Genomic DNA, 16,917 nt, shown 5'->3' on the forward strand with positions numbered 1-16,917 from the left:
GTTGAACTTGTGAACGGTTACACTTCAGACTACAGTTACATTGTTGAGATTCGCATTTTCTGCCTGGTTATAATTTATGAACATTGGATTTAGCCAGAGAAAGTCTTCATACAGCTTAACTGTAATTTCCTGTGGTAAATGGAGTCTGATGAGTGAGGATATGAAATCTTGGAAAAGTTTAATCATTCTAAGGAAAGCTGTCCCGCTTGATGTAGTAGAATTGGTATGATTTTGTAAGAAGGATTGGCAGTTTGCTAATTCCTTGCCCAATCCAGAGTGAAAAATACCAAGTGAGTGGCTTCCGTTTGAAAGCAAATAGATTTTTTCCCTCCTAATATGATGGGATCAGGCTCTGAATATAAGCAGATGTGGAAATATCATTGTGTGTCTGACTAAGGTAATCACTTCAGCATATACATAACTTCAACCATGTGCTTGAGCCTAACTAAAGGCTTGATTTCAGCTGAAATCATGGACTAACCATGAGCTGAGGTGCTTTGCAAAGTCAGAGCCCAAGTATTAGATAGTAATTAAAAATAACTTCTCCTGTTGCAGCCTAGGAGCTGAATTTAGCCAGCATATTTGAACAGAGAACTTTTCCCTGCCCCACTGAATCTAATGGAGCCTACTACCAAAGGGATAAAATGTCATTTCCTAACATGCCTATATCAAATGAACGTCAGTAACAAACCCAATGTTGATGTGAAGCTAATGTTTCAATTTTTTGAGAAGCATTATTTCTGTTCGTTTCATTGCACCTCACAGGGGCCCAAGTGCACTTGTAGATTCTCCTTTCAAAAGCCCCAGCTGAGCCTATAGGATAAAAAAAACCCACCCGCACATTGTTTGCTGCTGTTGGGAAAATATTTCAAGTTTTGAAAATCAAAGAGATTTTAAGCTAATTTCTTCCCATATTTTTTCAGTCTGTCAATGAGTGTGTGGTTCTCAGCTCGCAACATAGCAAGCATATTCCCTGCAGGAAACACAGGCAGAGTCGCAGGCTCTCCTGGGAGTCTCTCCTCTTACAAGCCCCAGGAGTGGCAGCCGTGAGCTATATACATCCGCACTGCAGCTAAGCAAAGGATTAAAGTCCGTCAGCTGACTGACATGTATCCTGCAGCAGCTGCAGCATACAGGGCCATAGAAATGAAGCAACTTTTGTAAAACGTGTTGTGCAAGATCCCCAGCTGCTTAACCAGCAGTTTCTCATTGCCCTGAAACCCTGCACTTTCCCAAAGAGCAACAACTCTCCTAAACCCTCATAGCCCGATCCAGGGCCATGAACATGCATCAGACTGATTCAAACCAAACAGAAGATTTTGGCACTTTTTATATTGCCTGATGTTTTACAGGAAAGTTTGTCGTCACTGGTGCCTGTGCCAACCATTTCTCAAAATGTAGCAGGGCTTACTTTATGACTTGGTGTCAGAGGGTCATGTAAATTGAAAACCAAGTCCCAAACAGTGTCTCATATTTAAGGGAGATCACGTCCGCCTCCGGATATAGCATTGGGCTGCATCAGAAACCCCCAATAGCTGCTTTCTGAAGTAGGGAAAAATTAACCACCCAGTATCTAACCCCTTCTCTTGCTTTGTTCGGTAAAAATTGGTCCTGACAAATATGTTGTTTACAAATATGTTGTTTATTGACACAACTTGACCTTCAGGTCCATTTTTCAGTGAAAGGAGAAAGAATAGTTGTTAAAGTCAGAGCAAGTATCAAGGAAGCCAAATAATGATACTACTTTCTGAACGATCTTGTTCCTTCATCAATACTTCTTCAAACCATTCCATAAAACCACCAGGAACGTGGCCACAACTTTGCCACCTACCTCTTCTGTATGTTAGAAAGCCTGAATAATGCAACTGCTCTTTTTTCTGTAATCATCTGCAACTTAGATTTATGCATATTCCTCAACTTCCCAGTGTTGCTAAACATTTTTGTGGGATGCAAGGGGAAAAGGAGGGAGAAAGTAGTATTTCTCGAATGGTGATGCAATATAAGTCTACTGGAAAAATATCTTCAGGCATTAGAAGGGGACTTGGGGGACTATATGTCAATACAGACCCTTTTGCAGACAGACATGAGTTCACTCGACTGTTCTCCAAGTCAACTGAGTTGAGGTTAGCCTAACACTGAGCTTTAGCTAATAAGCCATGCTAAGAGGTAGGGTATATTAACTCAGGCCCAAAGCCAAAGTAGAGTAAATATAAAACTGCCTGCAAAAACACCCCCACATGTAGTTATAAAGTTAGTTTTAATTCCAACTCTGCCACCAATTTCAAGCATCGCCTTAGGCAAATCACTGAATCTACATCTCGGTTCTTTTACTTTCAAAGTGGGGATAGTAAAAACTGCATTTCTCCCACTCTCCAAACATTAAGAGTGGAAGCTGTTCTGGTAAGATGTTAACATGCACATGTATAAAGACTTGAAAAGAAAATGCAATTCAGTCTGGCTACAGTGCTGTAAGTAATAATACCTCTCAGTATGGTATTGAGTGTTCTTAAGCAATGGAATTGGCTGTCTTGGTTTTTATGGTACTCTGCTTGAAATGCTAAACCCACTGAAATACTTTGCCCAGTCTTGTTCCTCCAACATCATGCAGATCTCCGCACTTTTTATCTCTTGCTGCAGGCCTTGCAATATCGGCTAACTACATCTGAGACTCATCTAAGCAAAAAGTACATAAGAAATTTTCAAATCAGTTCTATGTAGCTCATTACTTGTGCACTGGGCTTCGTCTAGAAGAACATTTCTGATGCACAGCAATTCTTCGAGGGGTTGGGAAACTTCATTAAACCATCTTATGTTGTTCACGGTACTGCTGGAAAGATGACAATTGAAAAATGTGCAGGAATTCTCTCCTTATCCCATTTTCCCTATCATTCTCTGCTCTTTTTCCTGCACCTCATTTCCCAGTAGCGTTCGCTATCATGCTTAGGGATGTTAGACACATCCTCAGGGAGGACTCTGCATACTGCTGATTCATTGACCGTGGAAGAGTTCCTTCAGATCTTCTCCTGGCCTCTGCTTTCCCCAACTCTTTGTGAAGAGACAACCCTCCCATCAGTGACAAAACCTGTGCCTCCTCCTCCTGCTGTTCCTGCAGCCGTTCTTGTCCTTCCACCCCAGCCAGAGCAGAAAACCAGGAGTCACCACCAGCATCAGCCTCCAGCTCTTCCTGTGGGGAACGGCACCGCCACACATGGCACAGAGAGAGACTCACGATTAGCTCCTCATCAAGGAGCACAGCACTCAGCTCCCAAGGCTGGAGAAACACTGATTACTGTTCCAGTTTTTCATACTGTCATAGGTGACCTGGGACAGCTGTTAAATCCTGGTGCCTTGCAAACTTCTGATGACCTGTTCCAGTACTGTACTACCTTCCCAGTGAAGAAGCACCCTTCTAGTTTCTGAATGTCCCAATCTGAACTTTCCAAGCTGCAATTTGTAGTTACTGCCCTTTGATATACCATCTCCTACTACTAAGAAAAAAATTAGCTTTTTCTTCTTTGCAGCTGCCCTTGAGGTAGTTGTAGGCTACAATTAGATCTTCCCTTAGTCTCCTCTGTGCCAGACTATACACACCCAGCTCCAGCAACCTCTCCTTGTAGGCCTCATGCTCCATGCCTCTGGCTGCCTCAGTAGCTTTCTCCCAGACCCTCTCCAGATTCTTCCATGTCCTTCTTGGACTGCAGGGGTACCAAAAACTGCATGTGCTATTCCAGGTGCAGCCGCATTGGTGCCAAGTAGAGATGGGTAATAACTTCCCTCTACCCGCTGGCCTCGCTCCTCCCAGTATGACTGCCAACATAACATGCAATTTGTCTTCCTCACTAGGAGAGCACACAACACGGGCTTACATTCAATTTGGCACCTGCCATAACCCCCAGAGCCTGCCGAGCAGGGCTGCCACTTGGCCCATCACCTCCCAGCCTGTGCAGAGACATGCAGTGGCTCCAGCCAGGTGCCAAGCTCTGCGCCTCGCCATGTTGAACTCTATGAGGTTTCTTCTAGCCCCATCCTGTCATCTATTGAGGTCCCTTTGGAACGACAGCCACTCCCTGTAACTTAATATCACCCTGTGCAAGAATTTAAAAATGACAGAAGGCGAGCGATATTTTAATTCCTTTGATCACAAAGGAATTTTTATGTTGTTACTCAGCTTCTGGCTGCATTTTTCCCAGTTCTTGTTTACTCCTATTTGGTCCACAGTCTCACTGAGCTACAGTCCTGTCATCAGCCCCTTCCAGGCTGTCAGCAGCACCAGGAGAGGGATCCTCTGACTACGAGTTTATTGCCAGTCGCTTATGTTCCCCTACATCCAGCACACAGGCTGGTGGGGCTCGCCCCTAGAGCTCCCCAGTGCCTTTGCAAAGGCAGAGGATACTAGTATGTCTACTCCCCTTTTTCAGGTAACTACTTCTCCATCTTCAATGTTTATAGATTCATCATAGAACCACTAGGTTGAAAAAGACCTCTAATATCATCGAGTCCAAATAAACTGGTCTGCACCTCAAAAGCTGGATGCTGCTGGAGTTATTCCCACTCTTTCCTTACTCCCCCAAAAAAGAATCCCATTTAGCATGGAAAGAGTAGTGCATATATTGTACAGCAGTATATACTGGACAAAGAGGTGGTGTGGTGCTGCATCAGCTGCAAATAAGCTATGGACCTAAGCCAAAGGCTATGGAAATGTGCAAGAGGCTTTGGATGTTTTATCATGCTTAAGTTAACTTTTTGACTAAATTAAGGATTGGATATTTGGCTCTGAAATCAGCAGGGTGCTTAAGCATGTGAGTGGTTCCATGAAAGCAGTAGGACTACCCGTGGACTTAACATTACATTCATGGTTGACTAAAATTGTGCCTGGATCATTTTGCCATTGGTGGCTCCTGAACCAGACTTGTTGCTGAAAGTTTCCCAATGCTGCCACCTACAGAACAGGTTAACTACAGCTTTCAACACAGCAGAGAAGAAAATTATTAAGCAAATGATAGATTATGCACAGTCAACCCTGGATACGGTTCTAAATTAAGCAATATGCAGGTCTAAACAGATAAACCTGAACCCCTATCTGAGATTCTTAGATACTGCTCAAATATTTCCAAGGATAGTTCTGTTAAAATTCCACCTCTGGAAGGCTGCACAAAAATGGCAGGAACCTGTTAATTCAAACTCAGTATTTGCTCAATAGACCCCTCGCATACCTGGAAGAGCAGAGTGGCAACAGCCAGTCAGAGGTTTCTTTCAGCGCAGGCAGAAAACAAAAAACGGGCTTCACAAGCTCCTGCCCTTCTCAGTAGTTGTCACAGTGAAAATTCAGTGGTAAGTTCAGGAAAAACATGTAGGGTTTTAGATAAGAAGTGGAGAGGGTCAAGAGAGCTAATTTAATGAAGGAGAATGCACAGGAAATCCACAAAAGGTAACAGTTCCATATGGAACTACAGATTTAAGATAAAAAACAAGGAGGAGAAAACAAGGAGGTAAGAAACAAAATGAGCTTCATGTCAGATAGGCTGTGACCAACAGAAAATATTAAATTATCAGAGAGCATCTTCTCATGAAAACAATGTGCAAATACACAGCACTCTAAACAAGCCTACATTCACACCTCTTGGTCCAAACTCTTCCGCTAAAGTGTAAAACAATGGACAAAGATTAAAATTCAAAAACTTGCAAGTAGGTAAAACTAGCTGGGAAATAAGCACTTAAAGTATTTATTTTGAGATCATACACACCTGATATGACCTTAAAACATCTTCCACATTTTCTATTTATGGCTTATTCTATATGGTTTTGGCTTGGCACATAACACACTTCCATGTATCGTGACTTTTCTTCTGAACGCGGTATCACATGTGGAACAGCTGCACTGTGTCACAAAAGCTTTGATCTATTCAGCTTACAGATCCTCGCCCATCGTTTGAGACCTGCTTCATCTGAAACAGCTCTATCCCAACTCCTGAGATCTTTGCCATCCCCAGCAACTCCTCTTCCTCTTTCTACCCAGGCTGTTTTAAAGTAAAGCATAGCTGTTTGCCAGGCCCCTGTGCTAACAGCAGCAAGGCAAAACAGCCCTGCTAGTGATGTTATACTTGAGTGGACGGATAATTTTCATTCCTTAGTTGTTCTCTTTATTTCCATCCTTTGAAGCTGTACCTGGGACTAGAAGGTGAGAGAACAAGAAAGGTCTGTCACAACCCTTTCCCTGTTTTTCCATGAGGCTAAAATTATTCAAATGTTGCCTTCCAGTAGATTCTTAACCCAGAAGCTTGAGCAAAAGAGTGAAAAGAAGTTTATGGAACACTAAAATTTAAACTTCAGTAGCACTAGAGATATATACTGCTAGATTAGAAAGAAGGAAAAAAATGAAACCAGAAACATTTGACTGCTGCAATCACTATAAAAAAATACAGTAGTATCTCAAAGGCACTTTCAAGTTGCTTCAGCATTGACTGACTGCCTGTGTAACAGTACACAGGCACAGTTATGGCAGGTACCCTTGTCGATGGCCTTAGAGGCAGGAAAAGGGCGCCCTGCAGAATTAAAGCATGCTCCCCCAGGTACGGCATACAGCTGATTGGGCTCTGCTCTCTCTCATGCTCCCTCCTCCTACCATACCTAATTTTTATTGCTCCTTCCATCCTCCTGTGCTCATGCCACATGCGTTTCCTCTTGCAGGCTTCGTTGCTTAGCAGCCTGAGCTGCAGGCATGGCTCCGAGCCTGCGCTGGAGCAGGAGGCTGCAGCAGAGATGCCCCAGGAGGCCTCCCTCCGCCCTGCAACTACCTCCACTAACAGGCAGAGCAAAGTGCTGCTGTAGAGAACAGCAAGTGACACATAACAAGACCTTTTCCTGGCAGGTAGCTTTCACCTCTCTGCTAACCGGAACTGAAAGAGGCTGATGTTCAGAACTGAAGTGCTCTTCACTTTAGCTAGTCCTCAGAATTTGAATTAAAGTATGTTGCAACCACCTTCTAGCTTCAGCTATCGGGTAACTGCATCAGCCATAACAAGGCCCAATACCAAACACCCTCAGACCATGCATGGCTTTAATCAAAGCTTATGTTTTGAATCACCCTTCCGAAAAGCCTGGAAGCCAGCAACAGTTTGCAGCACACACAGAGCACCAGTGACCACCTAAGAACCCCAGTTACCTGGCACCACACAACATGGCTGGCAGGCACAGCCTGGGACACAACGCATGAGGAGACAGGCCCCCGTTGAAGGGTGTTTTATCCCTCTTTACAGCTACCGGAGGTACCAGCAGGGAGCTGCAGATAAACAGCAGCTAGAGCCAGGGGAGAATCATTACCACAGGTGGTCACAGTTGAGGCCAAGGAATATGTAGTATATATTTAGTATCTTTCTTACCCTTGAACCCAAAATTTCATCCTGCTATTAAAGATTCATGTAGTGTGGGTTTCTCCTTTTTTAGGTCACTTTTGAAGGGACAGACAGTATAGCCTCTTTCAAGGCCTTCCTAACATGGTCACACAAGTAAGCGCACACTGGCCAGCCAAGGATTGTGTTCAGTCTTAGCCAGCAGACTTTTTAGTTACAGCTAAGAAAAAAAACCTGTTGTAATATTCAGTCTCCTATAAAGGAACAGATCACCAACCGGTTCAGTGGGTATTCTGTTGCTTGCAGCATTAATACAAGTCGCCTCTGTCTAAGAGCAGACAGCTTTCTTTAAGTTGTCATTTGAGTGTTTATCACACCACCTTACCCCTCTAGCTAAAATAAATGTATTCAGGGTGGCAAATTGCAGCTTAACTTTCATACTGGACATTAGGAAAAGCTTTGCCAAAAGGGTAGGACAGCGCTGGAACATGGAACACAGACAGTGGTGCATCTCTCCATCCTTGGAGGCCTTTGGCATACTAGAAGAAACAATTATCCTACTAACCTGAGGCTGACATTAACTTTTTGCTCAGAAAGCTTTGAGGGTCCTTTAAAAACAAGGTTTATAGAGGATACCACACAACTCCTTTTGGACAAAGTTACAGTGATCACTTCAGTCCATTTAGTCTTCCAGCAGAACATTTTATTCTCATTAAGGACAAGGAAATATCAACCAACAGCTCAATTAACATAACACAGATTAAACAAGCCCCGTTAAGCATTTTCTACTTAACATGTGAAAAAAGTCTAAAGACATCTGATGTGTCCAAACTGTTCACATTAAAACTTGAGCTCATTCTTTAACATAAGCTCAGCTGATGTTGCTCCTGTGTATAGCAAAAGGTGGAATTTAAGTTACCAGAACAGCTGTGTTTAACAAGTACTGAAGCACTGGAGTTTAACTGCGTTTACTGGTGTGCTATTAGACTGCTTTCCTTGCATCTCTTCAGAATCTCAGGCAGACTTGCAGAAAGCCACAGCAGAAAAACGAACCTCTCCTTTTTCACGTTCTGTAAATTGCCTGCAGATTTTAGCAGAATCCTTGGAAGAAAAAAACCCAACATGCTATTTAGACGATCAGAATACACTTGCTGTAGAGACCACATCTTTGCAGCTCCTCTCTGGGTCCCACCAAGTTACAAGGTCTTGTAACACCAATAAATAACACTTTGCAGATCTCTAGCTCTGCGGCACAATGCTGTTTTACCTTGGTATAACAAGCACCAGCTTGTACTGCAAGCGGATACAGCCAGTACACACTGCATGCATGCCCCTCACCCTTTTATAAGCCCTGTTTTCAGGGAAACAAGCAGCAAGGGAGAAGTCTTACCTTCAATAGCAAGTCATCTGAGCTTGTGCCATGGTTTACAGGAAATGGCATACGCCCATCTGTGAAAGAAAGTCCTAACACTCAGTGTACTTGGCATTACTTCTGAATTGGCAGGACTCAGCACAGTGGGCCCAAGAAACAAGTACGCACATGAAGACACTTGGGACGTCAGAACAGATTGTCAATACGTAGCTTGAGTGAGAAGGGGACCAAGTATTCTCAGCTCTACAGGAGATTACGTGCTTTATTTACAAGAGGGCCTAGGCCTTCAGTGCAACCCACCTCCAGTTAAATTTATACTTCCACTTGAAGATTTATGTATTGGCTTTAAGAGCATCAGCAAACAGCTTAACTAGCACCCAGCATCTAACCTGAGCCCCCAGCGCTGCTGTACAGTGTTTAACAAGTACTGAAGCACTGGAGTTTACACTGCTTGTCTAGTAGGCCCAGTTCAACTGCAGAGTTCTCAAGACCTTACCCAACTCATAGAGATGTCCATCCACATTGACAAACAGGATGAAGTGGAAGTTCACACTGTTGTCCTCAACCTTAGAAGAGACCATTAGATACAACTGTTAGATTGAAAAAAAACTAGTACTGAAAATGCTACTTGTGATCACAGGACAGATGTCAACAACAAAGCAACAGCAAAGGACTAAAAGCTCAAGTTCAGCTGAAGAGGTCTCTGCAAGACCTCTACAAGGCCAGGTGCCAGAAAGCCTAATGTATGGTTCACATTTTCAGACTGGGTCTGAGCCCAAATTTTCAATCCATGTTTGAGGAAGAAACCCTGCACAACCATTCACCCACAAGTCACTCATTTCCTCTTCCTCATGAGCTGTAACAGCTATCTGCCACACAAAACATTGTATTGCTCTACCACCTTCATTAACCCCTTCTCCAAAGATTTTACACATTCATCTCTTACCCGACATTGTCCTTCTTGTGCAACCGAATTGTGGACTTCTTGTATAGCCTTAAGAAAAAGCAGATACAGGTTACTACATCCTTGAAGTGCTAATAGCCATCAGCAGTTTATGTACTTCATGTACCTTATTATTTGCAAAATGCTTAGCTCTCTCTTCAGGAGACATGTCAGCCGTTTCATCAAGAAACTTCTTCAGGGCAGACCCCTCATCTGCACAAGACAATCAAAGATTTTATTCAGAATAGGTAAAGCATCAGTTACAGCTCAGATGCAGCCCACAATAATCAATGCTTGTTGCACTAACTAGGAGTCATCGCATTCAGCCTGTAACCACCTCCAGCATTAAGCCTATTGTAACCATCACTTAAAGTATCTCTCCAGAAGCTATTAACAGCAGTCTACACCAACAGCTAGAGTGTAAATGCTTCAGGGTACTCTGGATGCTTCTCTTGGAACTCACTTCCAAGTTAACTTTTCTGATTCCCCCCTTGCAGATTTGGCAGAGGTGTTCAGTCCCATTTTGAAGAAACTAAAGAAAGATGCCAGCTGTAAGGACACTTAAGTATCAACTAACAGAATATGCATAGATGAAATTAAGTTGTTCCAGTGCCTTCAAATGAACTTGCTTTGGTTTTCCATAACAAGTTAGTGCAGTACTGAGATCCACTGAGTTCTAGTCTTACATGAAAGATGTGCTGCATCATTCGTTTCGCTCATCAAGAGTGTGTTATTTTAAAGAATCCTCTCAGGAAGAGTGAAGCAAAGCTACTCCTATTTAGCCTTCCATATGTGTTTTCCTTTATATAAGGAACTCCTATGTGGAATCCTACACCACCCAAAGGGCTCAAGTTCTCCTGGAATAATGAAAAGAAATTAAATTTTGCAGATCTCTAGTCTTTGAATAATAAAGTATTTCCTGGACTCTATGACAGCTCTTTTTTTGACAGTAACTTGTTATCCTATTTCCAAGGAACTTCCACTCACCAGTTGCCTAAGCCAGTGTTACAGCCTTTCCTATAGGAAGGGAACCATTAAAACTATTACCTCTGTAGGAAAAGCCTACTTACAGACCCTTATCATCCTGTACTACTTTCCCAGCAAAAAGAAAACATTTTAAGACCAATTTACAGGTTACTCTGAACAAGTCTGTTCACATTAGAAGTAAGTGGCATGGAGAACAACTCTTCAGTTGACATCAACACCAATGTCAATAGCTACTTCTGAACATACTTCCCAATTACAACAGACTTTGTGGCCAGTCCCTGTGTACCCTTTTCCTCTTGGATGATACTCACTAGGATGATACCTCTGCAGCTACTGAGTTGAAGTACATTCCCTTCTGCAATTCAAGCAGTAGGTGAAACCATGTGCCCCTCTCCCGGAGCTGAAAGACCCACTTACCAACTGAACAGTACAGCATGCCTCAACTTGGCTTGCATGAAAGCCCCAGGTGTCTCCAATAGCCCATACCCACTCAATCTTTCTGTCATAAAAAAAAAGGAAATTCAGGCACTTCAGATCATTCATACTCACCAAGCTTCAGCTTGTCTTTATTATTAGCAACTGCATGTATCAGACCAATCGTCCCACAGGAGTTACTGACTGTCTGCTTCAGGAAATACACCTTGGAACTGACTTCTTGGTCCTTTATTTTCTCAGTCTGTTGTTTCCTGAAGTTCTCGTGCTGTAAACATGTAACTGTTTTAAACATTTAACCACAGTCCTATCTTTTTATTGCGCAAACTACCAGACAGATAAGTTGTGCAGGAGAATCAATACCAGGAGTGGACAAAGATTTACCCAGAAAGCCATCTTTGTGGTGCAGATCCAGTAAAGCATCATATGTCTATACTGGATGCAGGCCAAGTCTTAATGGACTACCTGCATGACCCAGTTGTATCCAAAAGCACTGTTCTTAGCCCCTCCATCTGTTCTGTACACTGGAAATAGCTTGGGTTGGGAAATCAGACAATGGATAGGCTCTTTTGTATGCTCTCTCAATTGTTTTGGTCCATTTAATCAGACTACTCAGCATGTCTCTGCAATGGTTTGCCTTTGTACCTTTAGGCTACTTCCCTTCATGAACTCCTCCCCACCAAAACAATGTATAGACAAGTGTAAAACCCATCACTACTGAAAGGCTACAATCCTTCCTTTAAATAACCTGTTAAAAATACTTTATTTCAAAGTCCATCTTCTCATCTGCTTCCTTAGCATCAATGGGACTAAATGTGTTAATCATACAGAATTCAGGCCTCCCCAGACACAATGATTCAGCATGGTAACAGAAGCGCTATTCCTCACACTCAAGAGGGCTCATGGTTTTTTCCCTCAGTCTGATACACAAAGCAAAGCATAAGAGGAGTAGTGGAGTAAGACACCTTGTTCTGTTACCCAGTTCATTTTAGTCCAGGCTATTTGGAGGCTGAGGCCAAGCACTCAGCATGTACTACTCGCCACCCCACCAGCCACCCACAGTCGCAGTGCAAGCCAAACCCGCTCCCAACCATCTGATGCTTGGAGAGATGACATAGGCACACTGCTGAGTGCAGCCAGCGCTACCTGCCGTCAGCCAGCAGGTACTGACACTGCTGCTGACAGCAGCCTGCTCTTAGGCGTTTGGGCCAGACACGGCCTAGTTGGCCCACCCGGGGTGACAGCAGAAACCCCACACGGCACTGGGGCAACCACAGGCTTGGTGCCCGAACCCAGTCCATCCAGCTGTTGCCCCCAGGGCTGCAGCCCAGAGGGTCTGTGAAGGGGAGCAGCTCAGGAGGGACACAAGAGCCGACCCCCCCCCCCCCAACCTACCTGCTCAGTGAGGGGGAACAGCAGGAGCAGCGCGCAGGCCGGGGCCGGCACGGCGCCCAGCGCCTCCTCCTCGAAGCCCAGCACATCCACGAAGCGCCAGCCGGGACCCACCCCCAGGCGGGACACCACCTGCAGGGGGCACAGCGAGTGGGTGGCGCGGCCGCCGCACCCCCATCCCCATCCCCGCCCCCGCATGGCGGGGCCCGGCCGCCCCCCCCGCCGCGCCCCAGTGACACAGCACAACGCGCGGGACCGCGGCGCCACCTGCCGGCCGCGCCCAGCCGCCGCCGCCGGCACCCCCCGCCCGAGGAGGCGCCGCTGGGGGAGGGCGCGGCCTCAACGCCGCTCCGCAGGTGCGGCCGCGCCCCGTGCAGCGGTACCGCTCCGCGCCGCTCCGCTCCGGCCGGCGCTGCCCCGGCGGGGTGGGATGCTGAGGGATGGAGGGAGAAGGAAGGGGCGACGCCCGCCCGCGACGGCGACTCACTTTGTTCAGCATCTGGAAGACAATGCGGGGTGAGAGGGTTGAGTGCCGCGGAGAGACGGCGCCCCGCCACCCGCCCCCGGCCGCGGCCCCATCCCCATACCGCGGCCCCGGCCCCGCCGCCCCTCACGCACCTCAGGGTTGATCTCCATAGGCTGCCAGGCCATGGCTGCAGGGCGGCGGGGAGCCGGGAAGAAGGCAGGCTGCGCCCCAAGGCACGACGATGTCCCCCCTCAACGTTAGGCGTGCAACCCCCCGCTGCCGTCGACGCTGCGGCGCGGAGCCGCCCACCCGGCTCTTATATAGGGGCGGGCTGGCCCACTCCGCGCCGCGGCGGGGGGAGAGGGAGGAGCAGGGCACGACCAAAGCGCGGGGGGCGCGGCGGTGCCAGCCCCGGCGGGCGGTTGCGGAGCGAAAGGCCCGCGGGTGGGGGGGGTCGGTGTCGGGGAGCCGCGGGGCGGGGGAGAGCCCGGCCGGGGCTGCGGCGGGGCCGGGGGCACTCCCCGACCCAGAGTCCCGCTTCCTCCGCGGAGGCGGGGCGCACCCGGCGGTCGGCAGGACCCCGGCCCGCCTTACGTCGGAGAAAGTGCGAGAAGCCGGGGGCGTAGGTGGCGGCGGGGGCCTCCTGCCCTGCCCTCCGCAGCCCTGCTCTGTCCCGTGCCCTGTCCCTCGGGCCCCGCTTGCAGGGGCGAGCGACAGCCATCACCGAGGGCAAGACGTTCCCCCACCACCACCACCATCAACCCAGCCCCGGGGCTCTGCTTACCCTGGAGGCGTGTGTCCGCATTTATGTGCCTGAACTCACCCTAAGTACTTGACCCTGCTGTGTGTGTATTGCATAAAGTATACGACGGGTTTGATATTCAACATAAGTGTTAGACACTTACCTTTAAAATTTCAATATGATTATAAAAGTGTCACGAAAAGTCACCTGTCTGTTGATTGCATCTCTGCAGTTTGAACCAATACCTGAACCAGTCCTATGAAGTTGGTTATAAAATACTGTGGGTTTTTTATCTTTTATTCATGACCTGACAGTTTCTCCACACAGTATCTTTGGACTAGAACATCTCTGAGCAAGGAAACAAAACCAACCTCCTTGGAATACTAGAAATTATGCAGAGTCCAAACAGCCTTTCAGATTTTACCAGTAAACAGCCAGATGGGAGCCTTGCAGATAACAGAGAGCTGCTTCACAGTTATCTTTCAAACAATGCAAATACTGAACAAAATAGTCTGCGGAATGTCTGCAGTCTGTTAGGTTTTGGTGACTTTCTTCCTCTGGTTTTGCACCCTGTTTCAGAATGATTTGGACCCCAGTGCAGCAAAATTTCTAAGTACCTGTCTAATTTCCAGCATATTTAAGTTAACTTTAGATGTACTGCACTGTAAGCTAGTGGGGAATCATTTACATCAGGAGGTTGCACAGATACGGTTTTGAACTGAGATCTGTTTATCAACTTTACTCAGTTTACAGTGAACTCCTAGGGAAAGAAGCTAACAGTTTAATCTTTGAAATGTGGACAAAAAAGGTTCAAGATACGGTCTCACATTGGTTCTACCTGTAACAAGACTTAGTGAAGAAAAGACAGGATAGCAAGGAGGGCTTTGCGTTTTACAGGCAAAGCTGGGATGTTTCCAGACAGGATAAAGCAAACTGGTCTGATCTGGTAGCTGATCGTGCTTGGAGCAGGAGGTTGGTCTACAGACATCCTGAGAGCCCTTCCAACCTAAAGTATCCCATGATGCTGTGATTCAGTATATTACAGAAAAGGGAAGAGCCGTACACACTGTTCAAAACCAAAGATTCTCAGGGAGGATGAGGAGAAGATTCACAGTAAATGACCGTATCATTTATTTCTGTTTCTTTCCCTTACGTTTTAGCTGAAAACAATCATTGAAACCTATAAGCAAGCTAAAAATGGCCCCAAATATTTATTCTCTATATAGTATCTTTGACTGTCTTTCTTTTTGTGATCAACTCTTCACGGACTGTAAGATGCAAGTATAGCGAAGCAACTTGAACGAACAAGTATGATGCTAATGGTCCCTGATACATATATAGGAGAGACTGCATGCAGCAACTCTGAGGGGATGGCAAAGGACGGATCTTGCAGCCTACAAAACAGAAGGCTAAAAATGGCAAGAAAAATCCTATTTCTGAATTGCTTAGAGGCAAATGGTGGTTTAAACTTCAGCCTGCCTTGGAGCAATGGCAGTGCTCAGATCCCTAGGTTACAGAGTCATCCCTGGGATGGCTCCTATGTCTGGGCTGTCGGGGGAGAGTGCAAACAGCAGTGCAAGCGTTCTTTCAGCCTCCACATGCCATGAGCAGCATACAGGGGCCATAGCAGGAGTGATCGTTTCTAAAGGAGAGTCTGCCAAATCTATCAATATGTTAATTTTAAATAAATAGTAAGTATAACAAGACGAAACTGCTAAAAACTTGCTACAGTTAGCATAAAGATGCCTGCTGGGAAGTCATGTAAAAAGTGAGTGCTGTATCATATCCAGTCCCCATCTACCTCCTTGCAAAGAGGAAGTCTCTGGAACATCTTTCCTCTGTGCAGGTAGATGGACCTAGCACATTTAACCCAATCCATTCCCATTACTGCAATAAAAGCAACTCACCTGAAAAAGTGACTGGAAATACTTGTGAACTTTCTGCATTGTCCAAAAGTAATAGTACTTGTGGTGTTACAATACTGTCTGCAAGTAAAGCTTTTGCTTAGAAGTCTAATCCAGAAGGAGCGTACAGAAAAATCTTTGCTATGTATATAACCTTTTGTCAGATTTCTTTCTCTTAAATGTAGAACTCAATGGTAATATTTACTTTCCATGTTTCAGTTGAAGGTTAACATAAGGAAGAACGAGACCTACAATTAAGAGCTGTTTCTGAGTTCAGAAGATCTCCTAACAGAAGTACCTATGACAAGCAGGGTGGTGTACGAGACAAAGCCCACATTAGACAATGCAGAGCTCCTGCAATGTAAACTGAGGTTGTAAACAATTCTTTAGAAAATAATTTTCCTATTCTGCCAAAACCTAAGCCCTGAAGCAGTCCAAGTCCTCATCTTTAGCTGCACTATCTGCACCTGCCTAGCAAAAACCACAGACCTGTGCCTTTCCTAATTTCCTCATAACATGACTCGCTCCCCAAGAGGAGGTCCCCAAACCCATTGCTGGAAATCTCCTTAATTCCCTACTCCCCACCTCCCAAACAAACAATTGGTGTCTGCAGCTGGCTGGTGGTGCCCAGGGCAGTGGGATGCAGGTACGTGGTGGCACAGGCTCTGGAGCCACAGGAACCCATTGCTGCATGTCACCATTTTCCTAGTAACTGCCCATTTGCACTTACCCTACAGTGGGTTGAAGGTATTGAGATTACTGTGCTTATTTACTGTAAGTACATCTGCTGGACTGGGCATAAATCCTGCCTGAGGGCAGTTACGACAACTCAGTTATACCATAGTGCTGTGCTTGAGATAGGTTGACTTATACAGAAGTGCTGCATCCTTCAAGAGTTGCTAGGATTGCTTTTGCCTAAGGCCAGTCCTGACAAGTCATAGGCATAGACAAGGCAGCATCCATCCATCTATTGTAGGGACTTTTAGGATGCCTTCATAATCAGCATCGAGAAGAGGAAATTTGAGAGCATGGGTCAGTGGACCAAACAGAGATGTTAGCTTTGGGCTGAGACAAACTGTGCTCTAGAAACACCAGTTTCTCTCCCTTGACTATAAAGGGAGCCTACGGGACCCAGTTCAAGTGTAGAGGTCTACAGCGGGAACACCGACTTTTAGATGGATGAATCCAACCGTAACTGCCTGGTGATGAGAGAAGGATACATATTTTTACCTTGCAGCTCACTATAATTAATATTATCATAATGTATGATTGAGTATGCATTATAGCATATAGCAAGGACAGACTTTCTTTCTGTTTTGGAAATTCCCAG

At 45.7% G+C, this 16,917-nt stretch overlaps 1 protein-coding gene across 1 annotated transcript; it reads right to left on the bottom strand.

Moving 5' to 3' along the window:
* Positions 1-8,363: 8,363 nt before the first annotated feature.
* Positions 8,364-13,126, bottom strand: UCHL1 (ubiquitin C-terminal hydrolase L1). The gene is made up of 9 exons (XM_086464224.1): positions 13,094-13,126; positions 12,963-12,974; positions 12,479-12,607; positions 11,201-11,351; positions 9,792-9,877; positions 9,668-9,715; positions 9,218-9,287; positions 8,740-8,798; positions 8,364-8,450 (listed from the first exon to the last, which is right to left on the bottom strand). The coding sequence occupies exons 1-9, from the start codon at positions 13,124-13,126 to the stop codon at positions 8,364-8,366; spliced, it is 675 nt and encodes a 224-aa protein (XP_086320350.1).
* Between the last annotated feature and the right edge of the window lie 3,791 nt (positions 13,127-16,917).

Source organism: Leptosomus discolor, chromosome 4 (genome assembly GCF_034619465.1).
Source record: "Leptosomus discolor isolate bLepDis1 chromosome 4, bLepDis1.hap2, whole genome shotgun sequence".
NCBI classification, from domain to species: Eukaryota; Metazoa; Chordata; class Aves; order Leptosomiformes; family Leptosomidae; genus Leptosomus; species Leptosomus discolor.

What these genes read in the sequence shown, in the direction of transcription:
- UCHL1 (XM_086464224.1), bottom strand. Translation starts at nt 13,126, where the DNA reads ATGGCCTGGCAGCCTATGGAGATCAACCCTGAG. An exon ending in TGTTCCCCCTCACTGAGCAG is followed by an intron (nt 11,352 to 12,478) that starts GTAGGTTGGGGG and finishes ACATGTTTACAG; the next exon opens with CACGAGAACTTCAGGAAACA. An exon ending in TGGACATCTCTATGAGTTGG is followed by an intron (nt 8,799 to 9,217) that starts GTAAGGTCTTGA and finishes TTTCTTTCACAG; the next exon opens with ATGGGCGTATGCCATTTCCT.